At 41.8% G+C, this 19,928-nt stretch overlaps 1 protein-coding gene across 1 annotated transcript; it reads left to right on the forward strand.

Annotated features, from left to right (window-relative positions):
- The first annotated feature begins 939 nt into the window (after positions 1-939).
- Positions 940-19,341, forward strand: LOC129777233 (dnaJ-like protein 60). Its single transcript, XM_055783388.1, has 5 exons — positions 940-1,094; positions 1,151-1,244; positions 1,314-1,474; positions 18,842-18,994; positions 19,056-19,341. The coding sequence occupies exons 1-5, from the start codon at positions 1,036-1,038 to the stop codon at positions 19,141-19,143; spliced, it is 555 nt and encodes a 184-aa protein (XP_055639363.1). The 5' UTR covers positions 940-1,035; the 3' UTR covers positions 19,144-19,341.
- The last annotated feature ends 587 nt before the right edge of the window (positions 19,342-19,928 follow it).

Consider the following 19,928-nt stretch of genomic DNA (forward strand, 5'->3'; position numbering starts at 1 on the left):
GCTGTTCGGCCATTGGTCGTGAAAAAACAAATTTGTTTCAAAACAAATCGTATCTTTTGGTGTCAAATGCATTCGTTGGCAAACTAACTGCTAGCGCTTTACTGTAGCTAGGTAGCTAGGTAATTTTCTGGATGTCTATTATAACAGTTCCTCATAACTGTCTCTATTTTTTCAGATAACTTCAATAAGTGGTCGAATTATAACAGTGCAGAAGTATGTTTTTAGTATATCTTTTCGCTTCTAGCCGAGTAATCAATGCCTTTCTTTCCAAGCAATATGTACTAATGTTTGGTTACCATCGACGGGGAAAAGAGTACTATCAGCTTACGGTGATGGTGCAAAGAAATAACGCTGATTGTGGCTCCTCTGATTTCATCAGGGATGAGGAGAATGCTGTGCATATACCGGGAAGGAGATTACCAGATCGATAAGATCCGGAAAGGGCTGTTACAAGTTATTGGTTTTGCATGAAGGCTAGAGCAAAAGGAGGTTGATAATGATTGCAACAGGTTCGTGTTTACTTTTCAAATTAGTTGTCTTTTGTGTTAATAATTTGCCATATATTACAGGAAAGTAACCAGTTGCGTTGGATGTTCTTACCAAGGGAGATCCTGAGCCTTGAATATGGTTGTTTTTTGTTTTGTAAACACCGTGGCAATACTGCTGATATTTGAGATATAAATTATATTAAGAGAGTGCACTATTTCTCACGAATATATATTTGTTTATTTTTTCCTTCAGTTATTTTCCTCAGCGAGTTGATATGAAACTATAACCACACAACCAAACAAAAAGTAAATAATTCTGAAAGCTATGTCTCGCCACTCGTCTCACGTCTAGTCTTGAAAGTGTCAAGAACGAAACACCTATCGTTTCAGCATCTTGCTTCACACTAATCCTAATAACTTATTTTTATTCTGAGTGTTAATATATCGAAAAAATATCGATCGGATATGTTCCTGAACGCTGTTCCAGAACAGCTGATTCGACAACAACATAAACATTAGGAGCCCTAAATTATCATAGAAAAACAATATGTTAAGAGTTTCGCAAAATCAAGTATATAGGACGATCCTGTGTATGCAACACATAAGGTTGGATGAAAGTATACTTGATATATGTAGACATATAAAGTACTATCCCCATTTAGATTTATGCGGCAAACTCACTACGATACGTTAAGACTTGCTCCCACTTGTACACCCAAAGAAATTCGAGAAGCATTCATCAAACTGTCGAAAAAAGTAAGTGATATTTTTAGCGGCAAGTTTTCTTTCTTTTTATAAGTTTTTTCCCAATTTTCGGTACTGTAGTTACATCCGGACGCTAACGTTAGTAATTCTGATCGGAAACCCAACGAAAAAGCGTTTGTGCAGCTCCTAGAGGCATACAAAGTGCTGAGTAGAGAAGAGAGTAGAGCTAATTATGATTTTGAACTATCGCTTCGAAAACGCTCACCTGGACAACATTCCCGGTAAAGTAAAGTTGTACGACCTACAAAATTTATTGGTTCAATTGTAATCTAGAATGGCGCAGCGACAATATCTGAACAGACACTCCACGCCTTCGGTCATAAACTGTTGCTTTAAGCCAGGGGTTTCCAACAGCTGTTTTGCACAGCCACCTATATTTTTGAGCATTAGAGTTCACTATACTTGAGGCTGCATTGGAAGCAAATTAATCTGGTTAAGTTCCAAGTTTTTCAAGAATTCGTGTTAAAGTTTAGGAACTGGCACTTTGGACAGTTCTGGGAATGGTTCCATGTTCGAGAGGTCTATGACATGACGAGCTATATTTGGACCTTGAAAATTATTATTCCTCATCTGGACTTCCTGTATAAGCAGTAAGAGCGGTGATTTTCGGAATTGATGACGATGATTGTCGTTTAGGGTGCCAGTAAAAATTGTCATCTTCATTTTCCGAACGGATCTTCTTGCAAAATGTTTTTTTTCCAAAATATATATTTCAGACCAGTAATTGGTAGGTTCAGTGCCTATCCGCGAACCAACGAAAATTAGGCCGACATCGCTGCTTCCAAGAATATGGCACACGTAGCACCTTCTTCCAGCACAGCCTCCAGTACACTTGGAGATCACCTCAGCAAACAGAAACACAAATTGACCACGTTTTAATCGACGGTCGGCACTTCTCGGATATCATCGACGTCAGAACCTATCGTGGCGCAAACATCGATTCAGACTGCGTTCTAAACTGTCAGTCGTCAATAACATAAGACACCATCGCTCACCACGGTACCACCTACTACGACTACAGGAGCCAAACGTTGCTGCAACATACTCGCAGCGTCTTGAAATTGCGTTATCGGGGTAGACGAACTGGATGCTGCTCCCCTCGATGAATGCTGGAACACCTTAAAAGCAGCGATAAGCAGCACAGCAGAGACCATCATCGGGTACGAACAACGAGGACAACGGAATGAATGGTTTGACGACTAGTGACGAGCGCTCCTGAAAAAGAGAAAAAGAGAAAGAAAGAAAGAGCGCCGCCTGGAAGAGAAAGAGTGTGAGGAGATGGAGCTGCTTTATCGAACGAACGAACGAACACGAGTGGAGAAAGGGTGAGGTAACACTACGATGAATACCTGAACAGCGCGCATACAGGAGACCGAGACGGCGTTGATGAGGACTACACCGGTGCAGTGAACGAGAAGATGTACCATCTCTTACGATGAAGTAGGTTAAGGAGGCCATTACTCAGCTAAAGCATCATATAGCAGCTGGTAAGGATGGCCTCGCAGCGCAGAGCAGTGGAAAGATGGGTATCCGTCCATCTATATAAATGATGACAAGCTGGATTATGACTGCCATACAAATGAAGTATACATTTCTGCTTAATTCAAGAACTATTCAAGCAAATGTAGCCAAATGTGGCATGTGGAGGTTTGAGGGGACAAGAAACATTTCACCCATACAAATGAAACACAAAATTCTGCATAACTCGAGAACTTATCAAGCAAATTGAGCCATATTTGGCATGCGGAGATTTTAGGAGGCACGAAACGTTTCTATGTTGATTCGACACACCTATCCCCTATCTAAAGGGGGGTTCCAAACAAATGAAACGCAAACTTCTGCGTAACTCGAGACCTTATCAAGCAAATGGAGCCAAACTTAGAATGTGAGGTTTTTTGGTATAAATAAAAATGGATCGCTAAATATGTTGATAAGAGCAAAACTCGAGAAAGGAACTGTCCGATTTAGGGTTGTCTTCATTCTATCATATTTTCTGTATCAAACATTTATTCCATGTAACGGAGAAACATGTTACAGTAACGTCTCGATTATATCACTGGACGTTTTTATCACGTTTCGTTTATATCACTCCCGACTTTATCACTGAAAATGTTTCGTTTATAACACGTATTTCAAAACATAAGAAATAATATGCAAATTTTAATTCATCGTTGAATTGTTGATCAAAAAATTTCCAGCTTAGTTAAGCAGAAGAAATGATGGGATTTGTAGCGAATATTGCGTATTTCTTTTGAAAGTCCTTCGTACTACTTTCATAAGTACAAGATCAACAACTATAGATGATTTTGAGCAATTTTCTCTTTTTTTTTCCAAAATATATATTTTTATCAAGGCTCATATGGCGTTAGCCTCACGGGGCCGGGAGTTCAATACTTTGACAATTTTTCTTATTATCTATGTTAGTAATATGTAACCGATTACTCGCGGTTGGCTCGAGGTTAGTATTACAAGTGTTTTCGTAATTCGGATGTTGCTGTCTCCAATGCTCTGTACGTGTGCCCGACACGGGATACTTCCTATTAGGATGCAGCTGACCCTTAATCAGCAACGCCCCCCTAGTCTGTATCTCATATCTAGCGTGGTGCGTCTTTCTCGACTCGAGGAATCCAGGATAGAATGGTCACTAACCGGCGCAATCATCAGTTCATGTAGAGTCGTCATGAGCGGTACAACCTTTGGCTCTTGTTGAATGATCAGTGGACTGCACAACCTTTGGCCCGTGTATCTGTAAAGAGTGTGTGTATGTATTGCCGCGACTAAGTAAAAGTTTATCGATCGGATAGGAGGGATATAAAACGGGGACACAACGAAGGAAACATCATTAAACGTTGACATCGGCGTTCCTGAGGAACAGGTATAGATGAAGCAGAAGATCAGGATCACGGCTACCTAAGATATCCCGGACGGGGATCTCCGATTGTCTGCCTTGTGCTCTCAGTGCTCTAGAGAGCTGAGAGCGAGCAGTATGGAACCGGATACACGACCAGACAACATGCTCGATGTCGTGATAGCCATCGCCACAATCACAAAGATTGTTTGCTGCGAGCCCAATGCGATAGAGATGCGCGTTTAGGTTGTAGTGATTGGACATAAGCCGAGATATCACGCGAATGAAATCACGACCTACATTCAATCCCTTGAACCATGCACTCGTCGAGACCTCTTAGGGATAATCGTGTGTAACCAACGACCGAACTCATCTCCACTCCACATACGCTGCCAACTTACGAGCGTGTACTGACGAGGAATGTGGAAAAATTCATTATAAGCAATTTGCCTTTCAAAAAGTGTGCCTTCTAAAGCGCCCACCTTAGCTAGCGAGTCCGCTTTCTCATTCCCCGGAATCGAACAATGAGAGGGAACCCATGCTAAGGTAATCTTGAATAATTTTTCGACCAAAACACTCAATAGTTGTCTTATTCTAGTTAGGAAATAAGATGAGCGTTTATCAACCTTCATTGAGCGGATTGCCTCTATTGAGCTGAGACTGTCTGAAAAAATAAAATAGTGGTCGATGGGCAATGTTTCAATGATCCCCAGTGCGTAGTATATCGCATCCAGTTCAGCGACATACACGGAACAAGGATCTTTGAGTTTGAAAGAGGCACTGGAATTTTCATTGAAGATGCCGAAGCCAGTGGACCCGTTTATGTATGAACCGTCAGTAAAGATCATTTTATCAGATCTAACTTTCCCATATTCTGCCGAAAATATCGGCGGAATATAATCGGAGCGTAGATGATCTGGGATTCCATGGATTTTTTGTCGCATGGACAGATAAAAAATGACAGAGGAATTGCAAAAGTATGGGAAGCAAACTTGGTTGGAGATGCCTGGTGAAGGGTGCACGTCGTGGGTAAGGTACTCATGATATAAAGACATAAAACTTGACTGAGGAGTCAGTTGGAGTAGATTTTCGAAATTATCAATCACCAATGGATTCATGATCTTGCAACGGATGAGAAATCTGTAGGATAATTCTGTGAACCGAAGAGTAAGCGGGGGTACTCCTGCCAAAACTTCGAGACTCATCGTATGTGTCGAATGCAAACACCCCATGGCTATACGCAGGCAACGATATTGTATTCTCTCCAGCTTGAGAATATGAATCCTGGCAGCTGGCAATTTTCTCTTTGATTGTTTGGAATGAGATGTACGGCCTGTGCCGTTTCTCGAGATTCAGTATTCTATTTCGTTAATTGTTCAAATTCCATTAGAATGTAATCGATAGCTTTTGTGAATTGAAGTTTTTATTTATTCCTTTGGAAAGACAAATAGGCGAGACAAAAGACCCTCCGGGACGGACGTGATTCGAATCGATGGTATGTTTAAGTTTTTGTTTAGTAGTGTCTTAATTTTGAAAAAAGCATTCGTAAACTTAAATCATTTTATGTGACGAAAAGTTTTCGGCCGATTATTGGGTAATAGATAGTTTCAACCAGGTATTTAAATGCGACGAATCTAGTTTACTTTTCAAAACATTAAAACATGGAAATCAAACATTTTATTAATTGTGATAGACGCGCTCAAATATTTGCTATCACTTGATGCAAACATCTTTCCAATCTGTAAAGAAATGTTCAAGTTATAAGCATTCGAAATACGGATAGGGTTAGCGCACAAATCGGCAGAACAAATGTATGGGAAAAAAGTTCTTCCAGTTTTCATGAATTTAAACCGTTTAGAGATTAGCGAATTGTTATGTATAGCATATCAAACAAATCTTAGAGAATTTCTGATTCCATTGGTATGCAAATCATGAGAATTCGTTCACAGTGAAAATAGTTATTAACGTTAACTTTTTTTTTTTTTTTTTTTCTCTATTATAGTGATTTTCAGCACATTTCGGCTGGTTCGTCACTTTTACTTCCATTTTTGGAAGAATGTCGGGAGTGAGAATTGAACTCGTGATCTCTGCGTGAGAGGTATGGATGTTACCACTACGCCAGATCGCCTCCCTTAACGTTAACTTTATTTCATAAAAACGTGACCTGTTTTCTGATTTAGCACCCTTCCTGAAAGACGTAGTTCTACGTCAAAAAAAAAACACTACAAGCTAAAGCCGTTTTATTAATTTGGCGGATAACTGCAATAGATTAATATGAGCTGTTTTCTACAAATACCAAATGAAGCTTCTATGACTCAACCAACGGACCAAGGACTTCGAAATATAAATCTGATCTACCGAGAAAAATTTGAAACGACAATCATGCTAAATTCAGAGAAACTGAATTAGAAATGAATTAGATGAATTAGAAATGAAAATGAACAGCATTAGAAACGTTGAAAGGTGAATTGATTTGGATTTTTTTTACTATTCGAGTCTTGGCACCTTGTTTTTTCAACCACAATCAACAAATGTTGAAAACAAATAGGTATAGTGCAATTAAAAAAGGAAAGTTCTCTTTCCAACTTGTATATAATTATAGCTCCTATCTCCTCCTCGAAGAAGGAATTAATTTAATTGATGCATACAGATATCAACTGGAAATAACAACTCTGAAATATGTGATCGAATATCATTAGCAGAAGGCAGGCCACACAAAATTACAGAAAATAATTCGAGTTCTAAGATTGAATGCACACAACCAATCACTTTTTTCCAGCTCGTATACTGTTTTTGGGAAATATACGATAAATTGCTATGAGAAACGATCCGTAACAATAATTGCGATATGTTATGTTGCATAGTGTAATAATATATTGTATTACAGCTCATATAATGTAATAAAAGTTTTTCTATATATTGGGTTGGGGAAAAATAAATGTCGTATATTGTCAATATATGGCAACACTTAAACATATCTTGTGTTGTACTTATCGCATCGGATCATACTATACGGCTATTTAAAGACGACAATCTACAAGTGTCGTTTTGACAGTGTTGTGATTGTCCTTTTCAGTCTCAAGTTATAGCGCGTCAAAGATGGAGTCCACCAAGCAATTATGGACCCGATACTATAACGATTCGCACAGCACAGCGTTGGTTTGATCGATTTCGTTCTGGTGTAGTGGCTGTCGAAGATACACCCCGTACTGGTATCGTCGTGGAAACCGATAAAATCGTTGAAATCATCCAAGTAGACCGGCATGTGAGCACTCGTTCGATTGTCCAGGAACTGAGTATAGACCATAAAACCGTTTGGAACCATTTGCAGAAGATTGGATTCCAAAAAAAGCCACACGAGTTGACGCAAAACAATCGTTTAGACTGAATCAAGGCCTGCGATGCACTACTGAAACGGAACGAACTAGACCCATTTTTGAAGAAGATGGTGACTGGTGATGAAAGGTGGATCACGTACGACAACCTAAAGCGAAAAAAGTCGTGGTCGAAGCGCGATGAGCCGGCCTAAACCATTGCCAAGCCCGGATTGACGGCCAGGAAGGTTTTTGCTGTGTGTTTGGTGGGATTGGAAGGGAATCATCCACTATGAGCTGCTCAACTATGGCCAGACCCTCAACTCGGTTCTCTACTGTCAGCAGCTTGACCGTTTGAAGCAGGCGATTGACCAGAAGCGGCCAGAAATTATCAATAGCAATGGTGTTGTATTCCACCAGAACACCGCTCGGCCTCACACATCTTTGATGACCCGCCAGAAGCTACGGAAGCTCGGATGGGATGTCCTATTGCACCCACCGTACAGTCCGGACCTGGCTCCAAGTGATTATCATCTCTTCCGGTCCATGCAAAACGCTCTTGATGATACTAAGTTGGCCTCAAAAGAGGTTTGCGAAAACTGTCTGTCTGAGTTTTTTGCAAATAAGAAGGGGGGAGGGGGGGGGTTTATAAGGGGGGATAATCAAGTTGCCTTCTAAATGGCAACAAGTTTGCGAACAAAACGGCGCATATTTGACTTAAATTGGATAATTTTAGATATGTTAAATAAAGCGCCAAATTTCGATCAGAAATAACCCATTTCTTTATCCCCAACCCTATATTATGCATGTCACACAAAAAAGTGTTTAAATTATACATATTGGAGAAAAAAACAGAGCAAGAGAAAATCGATACTCGTCTCTCGAAAAAAGAAACGCACGCACAGGAAGTCTTTTTCAATCAACACTTACAACATTTGTTGCGATAGCAAACGGACAGACAGAAAAGACGATTTCTGATTTTGTATTGATTTGTATTTTCAGGAAAGAGAAATAGTTATAAAATCCCTTTAGGGGGAAATACATAATCAGTTTGGTTTAATTTACAATTCATGTGTTGCATTAGGAGGATAATTTTGATTTGGATACATTAAAGGAAATGTGTTTGACTAGAATATGCATGCCAACCACTTACGTTTAGTTTCCTTTACTGTTATTTTGCCCGTACTAGTCGCAATCCTCGTACTTTCTTCGTATTACCAATTACTGTAAGTGCAAAGGGTTAGCTTGACTACAATATAATTCGGTGATCAGGTTTACCTCTTTTATGTTTTCCTAATTAAGGATAATGTAGTTTAAGGCTCGTATTTTAAAGCTTAATTAGGTATTTTTAAGCTAGAAATAGGTAGAATAACAAATTCAAATTCATAGGATAAGGACAATTCTTGAAACTTTTCACCACTATCTGCGCTATTCAAATCAATCTTTTGTTTATATCCTGCTTTTCATCACTCACAACAAACCTGTTGACAAATAACGAGCCAGGGTCGCACCCGGGTGCTGCATCCCGTAGGGCTGTGACACTCCTCCTCGGTACGCCACTAAGATCCACGTGGCTTACCCTCTTTTGCACCGATATCTAGCACCGCAACCTTAGTCGCTGGTCTCTGGAGAAGTCCTCTAGCTGTCTGCACAGTTACACACCGAACCTGCCCGTCTTTGGCCTGGATAGCCTCGACCACGCGTCCTCGTGGCCAACAATTCCTAGGAAGATTGCAGTCGGTGATCAACACTAGGTAGCCTTTCTGAATAGGTTTTACGGGTTGAAACCATTTTGTCCTGCGGGTCAAAGTAGGCAGGTATTCGTTTACCCACTTCTTCCAGAAGCTATCGGCGTATAATTGTGCCATTTTCCAAGATCTCTTCAAAACCGTGAATCTGTCGTCGAAGATGATCGGGGGCTTATTCCCGTTTGAAGAACCTAACAAGAAATGGTTTGGGGTTAAAGGAGGTTCAGTGTCGTTGTCTAGTGGTATGTCGGTGAGCGGTCTCGAGATTAATATCATTTCGATCTCCATTAACATGGAGCGCAAGATTACATCCGATGGCAAGCGCGGCGGGTCGAAGTCACTCATATTCTTCTTCACGGACTGGATTAGGCGCTCCCAGCAGCCACCGAAATGAGGAGCAGCCGGAGGAATAAAAGGTCTACGTGGTACCAGGGCTTACAAACTCGGTTTTCAGTTTATTCTCATCAACTTTTTTCAGAGCATCGCGCAGTTCTCGTGAGGCTCCAATAAAATTCGTTCCTCTGTCACTTATAAACTCCAGTGGCGAACCTCTTCTGGCGATAAAATTTCTCAGCGCTAGGATGCATGAATCTGTCGTCAGCGAGTGAGCGATTTCGATATGCACAGCTCTGCTTGTCATGCAGGTGAGAAGCACTCCCCATCTTTTCTCCGACGCCTACCGACTGTCACAGACATCGGCTCAAAGTAATCTACCCCGGTGTATGAAAATGGCCGCTGAAACGCTGCCAGCAGGGCTGGCGAAAGATTTCCCATCGCTGGGGGCTCGGAACTTGCTTATAGAATCTTGCAACGCTGACAATTTCTGCGGACTCGTTCGAATTCTGAACGAAGGCGAGGGATGCTGTACTTCTGCCGAATCTGATTTATCGCTGTGTGGTGGTTCTGATGACGGTACGCTACGTGGTATTCGGCAATCAGCAGATTAGTCACGTGGTTCTGTCTCGGAAGAATAACTGGATTTCTGGCAGCTTCATCTACCCATTCACATGCGTTGATACGTCCACGCATTCGAAGGACATGATTATCGATGATCGGGCTCAGTTTATACAATGGACTATTTTTTGGCAAGGTACGCTCCCACATCTTTAATTGAGAGAAAATTCAGCGGAGCCTCTCGTGTTTTCGATCCAACCAACGCGCTCTCTACTTTACCTTCTTCTTCAAATCTGAAATAGGCTACTGCGGCCATCCCGTTCTCGCTAGTATCACAGAAGCTATGTAATTCTACATTGTTGGTCGATTCAGTGGACATTGTAATTCGATAGCAACGAGGAATTCTAACTCGGCGAACGTTAGGCAGCGCTTCGATCCATATCTTCCACTTATCTTCCAACTTTCCGCCGATCTCATCATCCCATCCACATCCAGAGCGCCAAATTTCCTGAAGTAGAATTTTCAGGTAGATGCGGAAATTAGCGATGAGTCCCATTGGATCGTACACCGCCATCAACGTACTCAGGACGTTTTATAGGCATTCTGACACCGGATAGCAGCTCTACATCGTGCTTCGACGATACCTTGAACGTGAATGTGTCGGTTATGGTGTCCCATCACATTCCAAGCACCTTCTCCGTTGACATCTCCGCGCAGAAGTTCATACTTTTCTCCGTAGCGTATCTTTCGTGTAGACTCTCGACAACAAAACTTGAATTCGACAGCCAGTTGCGTATTTCAAATCCTCCTTGAGAGTGAATGAATCGCACCTCACTGGCCAACTTCACAGCCTCTTCCTCAGTCTCGACGCTCGCCAACATGTCGTCGACGTAATGCTCGTACTTAACACACTCGACTGCTCTTGAATACTGTTTTTCGAATCTATCAGCGTTCCGGTTCTTGACATTATGCGCACTACTCGGAGAACATGCGGCACCGATTGTCATAACTGTTACTACGTACACTTCGGGTTCACTGTCTGGATTCTCGCTGATCCACAGAATCATCTGGCTTCGCTGATCTTGTTTCTTCATCATAACCTGGAAGAACATCTCTCGTATGTCTCCTACAACGGCGATACGAAACTCACGGAACTTGTATAGGACAGCAAGCAGAGATACCAGCTGGTCAGGCCTCATAAGGAGGAATGAGTTCAGCGAGAAACCGTTAACCTTTGCCGCCGCGTCAAACACAATTCGTAATTTCCCTGGTTTGTTTGGGTTGGTAACAGGGAAAACCGGCAAATACCAATCGTTGGGGTGTTTCTCTGCCTTCTCCGTTGCTGAGAGCCGTCGAATGTATCCCTTTTCCTCGTACTCTAAAATCTTCGCACGCATCTCAACAGCTAACTTAGGCTCTCGCTTCAATCGCTTCTGGAGGCAATCTAGGCGTTTCAGGGCCATCCCTTTACTGTCAGGCAGTTTTATTTGGTCATAACGCCACAGCAGACCAGTTTCGTAGCGGCATCCTATTAACCGTGTTTCTGTGCACAAAATCTTCATCGCCCGCTCATTATCCTTCGAAACCAACGACGTAGACGGGCTGGAAATCCCCATCGATTCGATTGAAAAATACTCCTTCAAGGCTGTATTTAGGTTATTTTCTTCTTGTTTGACACACGGGCAGATGTGAAAGCTGTGATAACCGCTGTAGTCAGAGTTGTTCGTACCGGATTCTAGCGCACAAAGACCATATATAATCCAACCAAGTCTTGGAAACTATTGGTTCATTCTCACCTCCTTCTACGCTTTTCAACGCATGACCTAAACGACAGTTGTTCATTTCTATGAGGATTCGTGGAGAAACATTATCGTAGGATTCCAGTGGAAGCCCTGTAAGGTAGCGGTACTTGGCAGCCATCTGCGGAAGGGATACCGACTGCTTCGGAAGAGAAAGATCTCGAACCGTATGTACCTCTGGGAGCTTGAACACCTCACTGGCTTCATACACTCCGGAAATCTTCAGTCCCAGTACGACTGACTCGTTTTCTTGACGTCGTTGTCCACCCGTCCAATCAAGGCATAACGGATAAGGAGTTCCTTTCAGACCAAGCTCCATCAGCAGGCTGTGCTCCATCAGGGTTGCCGACGATCCATCATCGAGGAACGCATAAGTTGTTACTTGCCTCCCCTTACCGTATATGGTTACGGGCACGTAGCGAAATAAAACCTTCTTCGTCGCTTTTGTGTGCATATTACAGCTTTGTGTTGTCGTACTCTCGTTTGCCGGCATCGCAGATTCGGGTGTCGTAGGTTTACTATATCGCTTGTCATCGTGCAGTAGTTTACTGTGCATGAACGTGCAGCCGTTCCTTCCGCATGGTGTTTTGATTTGACAGGCGCCGAAGTGCTTACGAAGACACTTCCTGCACAGTTTCTGTTCTCTCGAAGTGAATCAGCGTGTGAAGTTTCTCCGCTTTCGGAGGTGGCATCTCCCGGATCTTATTCACCAAGGAATGGACGATGATTTCCGGCCTTCCGTAAAGGGTTCGCAGCGTAGCGATTACTCCGGGTAAATTTGTCGGATGTAACAAACGGCAAGGCACCGCCTCTAGAGCCTTTCCCCTCAGGCATCGTTGTAGTCGTAGCATGTTTTCTTCGTCACTATATCCACAAATTCTGGTTTAATTCTCATAACTTGCATGGAATAGCGGCCATTCTTCTGGATCCCCAGAGAATACGGGAAGATCTTTACTGACAGCCTGACGTGCCGAGACCTGGCTTTGACTCAGCGAAGGAATACCAAAGAAACCACTAACATTCGGTTGGAATATTTGTCGCCTGAGGATTCAAGACAGCACCTGCACCAGTTACATCTCCGTCGATTTTCCTCTGCCGTTGTAAGAGACGGCTTCGCTCTTCCAAATGCTTTCTTTCTAAAGCCTGCATATCCTCTCGCATCCTTAGCTCCTGTGCTAGAGCCTCATCGCCCTGCCTCACATCGCGCACATTGATTTGCGGTAACGGATTACTCGTCGAACTAGCCGTCGGTCCAAATCCAGACGCCCAACGCATCGGGTAATTTCTTATCCCACTCGCCGTTGACCCACCGCTTGCCATCTGCAAGGGTTGATTACTGGTAGAACTCGCTGTTAACCTTCTACTGTTCATTATTTACGAGTCATGATGGTCAGTCGAACATCCTGTGAATCCGTCGCCAAGCATTATTTGCCCGGGCAGATTCTCAGTCGGATTCGCCACAAGTCTGCCTCGGCCTGAGTTCCGATGTCGCTGTTCCATCTGATCTAGCACACGTTGCTCCGTATCTTTTAGATCCTGCTCATATTTCTTCCGTTGATCTTCGAGCTCCTTCATTCGCTGGTCATCCTTCTCCTTCAACAATCGTTCGAACTTTTTCTGCATCGCCGCTAGCTGCTTCTGTACGTATTCCTCCAGATTCGATTCCGTTGGCTTGCTATTACTCGACTTTGGTATCGTTCCAGTATTGGTATTAGGGGTAGATGTACCGGCTGGAAGAGGATTCGCCGCCTCGAGACATTTCTTGCAGCTCCAATCCCGGTCTTGTACACTCGAGTCCTCACTAACACACGTGAAATGGTACCATCGTTCGCATGAGTCACACGCTACCATACGGTCATCGTCCGGTTTCAGACATATCTCACAGCTTCCTACTAGCGAAGGATCGCTCACGGGAGAAATTCCCCGCTTCTGGCTCTCACCTCTCTTAGACATACTGACCAACTCAAGCCCCCGATCGTAAACGGATTGTATAAAATTTTGCGATAGCAAACGGACAGACAGAAAAGACGATTTCCGATTTTGTAACTCGTGTATTTTCAGGAAAGAGAAAGAGTTATAAAATCCCTTTAGGGAGAAATACATAATCAGTTTGGTTTAATTTACAATTCATGTGTTGCATTAGGAGGATAATTTTGATTTTGATACATTAAAGGAAATGTTTTTGAATAGAATATGCATGCAACCACTCACGTTCAGTTTCCTTTACTGTTATTTTGCCCGTACTAGTCGCAATCCTCGTACTTTCTTCGTACTACCAATTACTGTAAGTGCAAATGGTTAGCTTGACTACAATATAATTTGCTGAGCAGGTTTACCTCCTTTATGTTTTTCTAATTAAGGATAATGTAGTTTAAGGCTCGTATTTTTAAGCTTAATTAGGTATTTTTAAGCTAGATCTAGGTAGAATAACAAATTCAAATTCATAGGATAAGAACAATTCTTGAAACTTTTCACCACTATCTGCGCTATTCAAATCAATCTTTTGTTTATACCCTGCTTTTCACCACTCACAACAAACCTGTTGACAAATAACGAGCCAGGATCGCACCCGGGCGCTGCTAAATTTATGTTGCGTGTCATGAGGTGCGTCGCACCCCTAGGGCTGTGACAACATTAAAACAGCAGTATTGTGATGATAGATTTGAACACTTTCATTTCTTAACATTTATTCATATAACAAAGGAATCCTACGGTCAACTATGAGCGCAAGCTTATCAATAATTACCTCGTAAAGGAAATCTTTCTCCACAGACATCATCATAAAGGGTGTGTCACATCAAATTGCATCACGGAAAAAACACTGTAGAAATTCGCCCAGACCGATCCTTTCGAAAATTTTAGACAGTAAAATAAAAACTATTAAACAACTTTTGGCATTTTCTTTTTATTCATACTTCGAGCCCAAGCCCGTATGCTCGCACCTTCCTCTTTACCCCGTCCATAAGGTTCTGTACAACGTCAGGTTGTAGTTTTTTTTTAACAGAAATCCATTTTCTCTTGAAGTCCGTCTCCGATTTGGCAACTTTTGGGTTCTTCCGGAGGACCTGCTTCGTAATCGCCCAATATTTCTCTATTGGGCGAAGCTCCGGCGCGTTGGGCGGGTTGATTTCCTTTGGCACGAAGGTGACCCCGTTGGCTTCGTACCACTCCAACACGTCCTTTGAATAGTGGCACCGAGCGAGATCCGGCCAGAAGATGGTCGGGCCCTCGTGCTGCTTCAATAGTGGTAGTAAGCGCTTCTGTAGGCACTCCTTAAGGTAAACCTGCCCGTTTACCGTGCCGGTCATCACGAAGGGGGCGCTCCGCTTTCCGCAAGAGCAAATCGCTTGCCACACCATGTACTTTTTGGCAAACTTGGATAGTTTCTGCTTGCGAATCTCCTCCGGAACGCTGAATTTGTCCTCTGCGGAGAAGAACAACAGGCCCGGCAGCTGACGAAAGTCCGCTTTGACGTAGGTTTCGTCGTCCATTACCAGGCAATGCGGCTTCGTCAGCATTTCGGTGTACAGCTTCCGGGCTCGCGTCTTCCCCACCATGTTTCGCCTTTCGTCGCGGTTAGGAGCCTTCTGAACCTTGTATGTACGCAGGCCCTCCCGCTGCTTGGTCCGCTGGACGAATGAACTTGACAAATTCAGCTTATTGGCGACATCCCGGACCGAACTTCTCGGATCACGTCCAAACTGCTTAACTACGCGCTTGTAATCTTTTTCACTGACGGAGCATCCATTTTTGCCGTTCTTCACCCTCCGGTCGATGGTTAGGTTCTCGAAGTATCGTTTTAGTACTCTGCTGACCGTGGATTGGACGATTCCCAACATCTTACCGATGTCCCGATGTGACAACTTCGGATTCTCGAAATGAGTGCACAGGATTAATTCACGACGCTCTTTTTCGTTCGACGACATTTTTCCAAATTTACGAAAAATTGACAGTGAAGCATGGCCAACGTGATCTATACACTCTTATCTGATTATAAGCGAAAGCTGAAGATATAATTCCTAAAAATTAAATTTCTACAGCGTTTTTTCCGTGATGCAATTTGATGTGACACACCCTTTAATTCAGAATAACCGTGCCTGGTCCTATTTCAACCGCATGTAACTCTTGATCTGTCGAAGATCACAAAAAGTTCTTTCGACGGATGCCGTTGTATTAGGCAATGTCAGTATTATTCTGGAGGAGGTTTGATGCAAGTTTTGTCCAACGATAATCAAAATTATGTATATAATTTTTTTGTCCTCAAATTCTTCGCATGAGCGAAGAATAGTCAGCTCATTATAAAGCTTCGCTTCATCGAATTTTAAGTGGTATAAAACATAATTTTCAAATTCCTAGTAGGGAATCGTTCCGTCATTTCGTCAATAATTTTTGTCAATAATCGAGTCATATAACGTGTAACGCAATTGATAACGTTACTGTCATTCACAGTTTCGCCAGATACATCAATTGCATATTTGAACGTACTGTCGAAATGATGATCTGCTTTGAGCTCCGCTTTAGAAGCAACGCAAATCTTGACGTTACACATACGTTCTACTACGTCTAATTCTTTTGTTTGAAAAATTTGATAAAGAACATCCGTCTTCGCAAAAAGTTTGAGCAAGAATACAGTGTTAAACTCAAGCATGAATGCGTGACGACATCTGGTTGTAGTACATGTTTCCGCATCAAAGTTCTGAATTCTACCAGAGGCTCCACTAACATTTATGATGTTCATAAATTTCTGTAACGCGGGATCCCTGCCGGCGATCAAGGTTTTCGATCGTTTCCATCAGTTCAGGAGAAAACTTTAAACCTCAAACGTCATTTCTACGCAAAGCGGCACATTACTAGTAGTGAACTTCTTCATACATAGCTGACGGCGTGTTCAGATGAAAGGTTTGAACCCGGTAGTCATTATTGATTATTTCGTAGTGTTGTGTTGCGTGCAAGTTGTGTGGTGTAGTCAAGCCTAGCCATCAGATTACATCATTCACTGTGGACAAGTTTCACCCCAAAGAAAATAAGGAAATTGGGGATAATTTGGAAATTATAAATAAATTACCTTCGATAGTTGGTGGAGGCGATCTGGCGTAGTGGTAACATCCATGCCTCTCACGCTAAAGGTCACGAGTTCAATTCTCACTCCCGACATTCTTCCAAAAATGGAAGTTGAAGTGACGAACCAGCCAAATGAGTTGAAAGTCACCTATAATACAGATATAAAAAAAAAACCTTCGATAGTTCCTCATCTATGCTACAAATGTGAAATAATCCACTTTATTCTGAGATTGTATACCTGTCTGTCACTTCGAACAGGCGGGCGAGTAGCCACTGTCTTTAATGGTACTACATTCAATCGAAGAACTTAATTTTCTCAGCGAGATGTTATTTACACTATTTTTAATTTTTTGATTATTGTCCTTATTTGAGAGACTTTCAGCCGTAGGCTGGTTCGTTTCTTTAAATTTACGTATTTTCATTGGTATTTGATATTGAAACAACCATGGTTTTAATCAATTAGATTCCGGAACACTGTTCATTTCATAGTAGCGGTCTCAGTAGGCATATCTGAAAACTTTTGACAGCAAATTGTTTGGAAAACCTGTATCTTTTGACGGTAAAAATGTCTCGTTGATTCGTTTTGTTTTAAAAAACGAATAATAAGTTCATTATAGGAATCGAGAGAAGAAATTTGATTTTGGGCACTCACATAAAAAATTCAGGTACCAGGTACCAAAACAGGTACTAAAATCGCGAAATCCCCGAAACAGGCTCAATCGACCGTGTGTGCTGAAACGTTTTCATGATCATACAATTGTTGTTCGGATGGATCAGTCTACGCGTCTTAGTGGAATTTACGAGCGGAAGCTGAGATTGAAGGTATTGAGAACAAATGAGGCAAACCCGAGACTCTCGGACTACGACATCACCATTAAACACAACTCTAACCAAAGTACCATCCGGAGAGAATGCGAGGTTATTGTAATTTCCGTGCCTGCAAGCAAACGAACAGGATGTCTGGTGACCAAAAAACGCACTCGAAAGTTGTACTACTAGGCTTAAACGAAGTACGGATGCATGTTGATGGATGCGAAACGTATGTGAAGAGGGGTTTTGAATAGGTTCCAGGCATGAAATTATATAAGGACGCTGATAAATTTGCCAGGAAGTTCTTGATTTGGCAAGAAAACAAAGGTTCTCCTCACATTCAAGACAATGTATTCGTCTGCAGAAACGTCTCCTTCCGTTTAATAAGGTTCACAAAGGTCAGGTGAAGTGTTGGCCAGATATGGCAAGCTGCCACTACAGCCGAGAGGTGCATCAGTGGTACCGTGACAATGGGGATTACATTTCATTTCAATCCTCCCAATTCCGCTAAGTCGAAAAATATTGGGCAATCGTCAAGCGGAATTCGAAGACGGGTGCCAAAGTGGCTCGATATGTTGCAGACATAAAGCGATCGTGGAATAAAATGGCCGCTTAGGTTGACCAACAAAGAGTCCAAACTGATGGATGGTAAAAGATAAGTACTGTAACGGAAGAAAAGTACTGTGGCGGAATAATTTTTCAGTATTTTTTTCTGAGAAGAACAATAATTTATCCGCATCTGCATCTCTATCTTTTTGTACCTTTAACCAATCCCATGATACAACTGATTTTGTGATTCCGGATTCTAAAAAAAAATATGCTCTATCTTAAAATGAATGATTTAGCAGTTTCCATAATCCATGATAACTGAAGGCCCAAAAAGTCCTTTACATACGTCCGAAACAATTATTTCAATTTAACTGGTATTATTTCGCTTTTATCGATCGCTCATAACGGTACAGCGAGCACTGTAATTGAAATTACTTTCGCAACAGCGATTAATCAATTTTCCGCTTGTTAATATCGGTTCAGTTGCAACATTTGCATCGTATCGGTCCGCATGTTGGCGTGAATTTCATTTTACGTTCTCTGTTCTGTCATCTCTTCCACACAGCCCATGGCAACCAAATCCTTCCCACTATCGGAAGCCTGACCCAGATTCATATTATGGAATTAAAGGTGTTAGGAGAGTTAACAACTGGATTATTGTTCTTGGCTGCGGAATATTCATGATCATTGGAGTTACGCTACAAGCTGTCGCTATTGAGTACCAGTTTTTTTTTCTAAATATTTTAATAAATACATATTAAACTTTCCCCGTTTCACAGTAGGTCGTTCACCTTTAGTCGGAAGCAACTGGATGAATCCTCTCGAAAATATGCGACCACACATGCCGAGATACGCGCTGAAGCATAAAGTCGTGGCAACGATGGTCAACTCGAGCATATGATAGCGAGAATAAACGAAAAAATAAGATAACGGCAGCGATAGAAAATTCATAGGATCATGATGTACATAGTTAAATTATTTTTTTTCGGAGGTGCTATGTAATTGATAGTAGATTATTTATGAAATGCAAATAAATATACAGATGGTATATTGTGATAAACTTCAGACTATGCATGTATATTGCAACATTGTTGCTGTTTTGATGGAAAAGAAAATCCATTCTTTTGGTTGAACTGCAAAGTTTGAATCCTTTTAAAAAATAGTAGAAGGGTCTGAGCAGGGGGCACGGACGGAAGTTTGACGTAGGACTGTCATTGTTCAGAACAGTTGTTTTTTCAAATGTAATTTTTTCCACTGTTCATAAATATTTTAAAACTCCAAATAGTAGCTCTGAAAAGGGCCGTTTGTTATATGTACTCATAACCGTCAAACGGTTTGTTACGAGCAAAAAAAGGTAGTTCAACTGTCTAACAAGTATGGAAAAGTTCATTCGCTCATTTCTCCACACCTGATTATAAATCACTCTTGTATCTGCTTGGAGTAATCATGGCGAAAAGAATGCAGCAAACAATCGTGAGATTGCACGATGAATCATTTTACACTCCCCGACCATCTTCATTCAGGACTGATAGAAAACATAACAAAACAAAGAGTGGAAAACAACATTCAATGAATGAATATTCCTTTGGAAGGATCGCACGAAACAAAATAACAAGTGAATCAAAATGGATTGAATCTGCGTGTATGTATGA

Source organism: Toxorhynchites rutilus, chromosome 3 (assembly GCF_029784135.1).
Source record: "Toxorhynchites rutilus septentrionalis strain SRP chromosome 3, ASM2978413v1, whole genome shotgun sequence".
NCBI classification, from domain to species: Eukaryota; Metazoa; Arthropoda; class Insecta; order Diptera; family Culicidae; genus Toxorhynchites; species Toxorhynchites rutilus.

Excerpts from the sequence above, each read along its gene's own strand:
- LOC129777233 (XM_055783388.1), top strand. The coding sequence starts at position 1,036 with ATGTTAAGAGTTTCGCAAAATCAAGTATATAGGACGATCCTGTGTATG. Across the intron at positions 1,095-1,150 it reads CTGTGTATGCAACACATAAG|ATTTATGCGGCAAACTCACT; the intron begins GTTGGATGAAAG and ends ATCCCCATTTAG. Across the intron at positions 18,995-19,055 it reads CTACAAGCTGTCGCTATTGA|TAGGTCGTTCACCTTTAGTC; the intron begins GTACCAGTTTTT and ends CCCGTTTCACAG.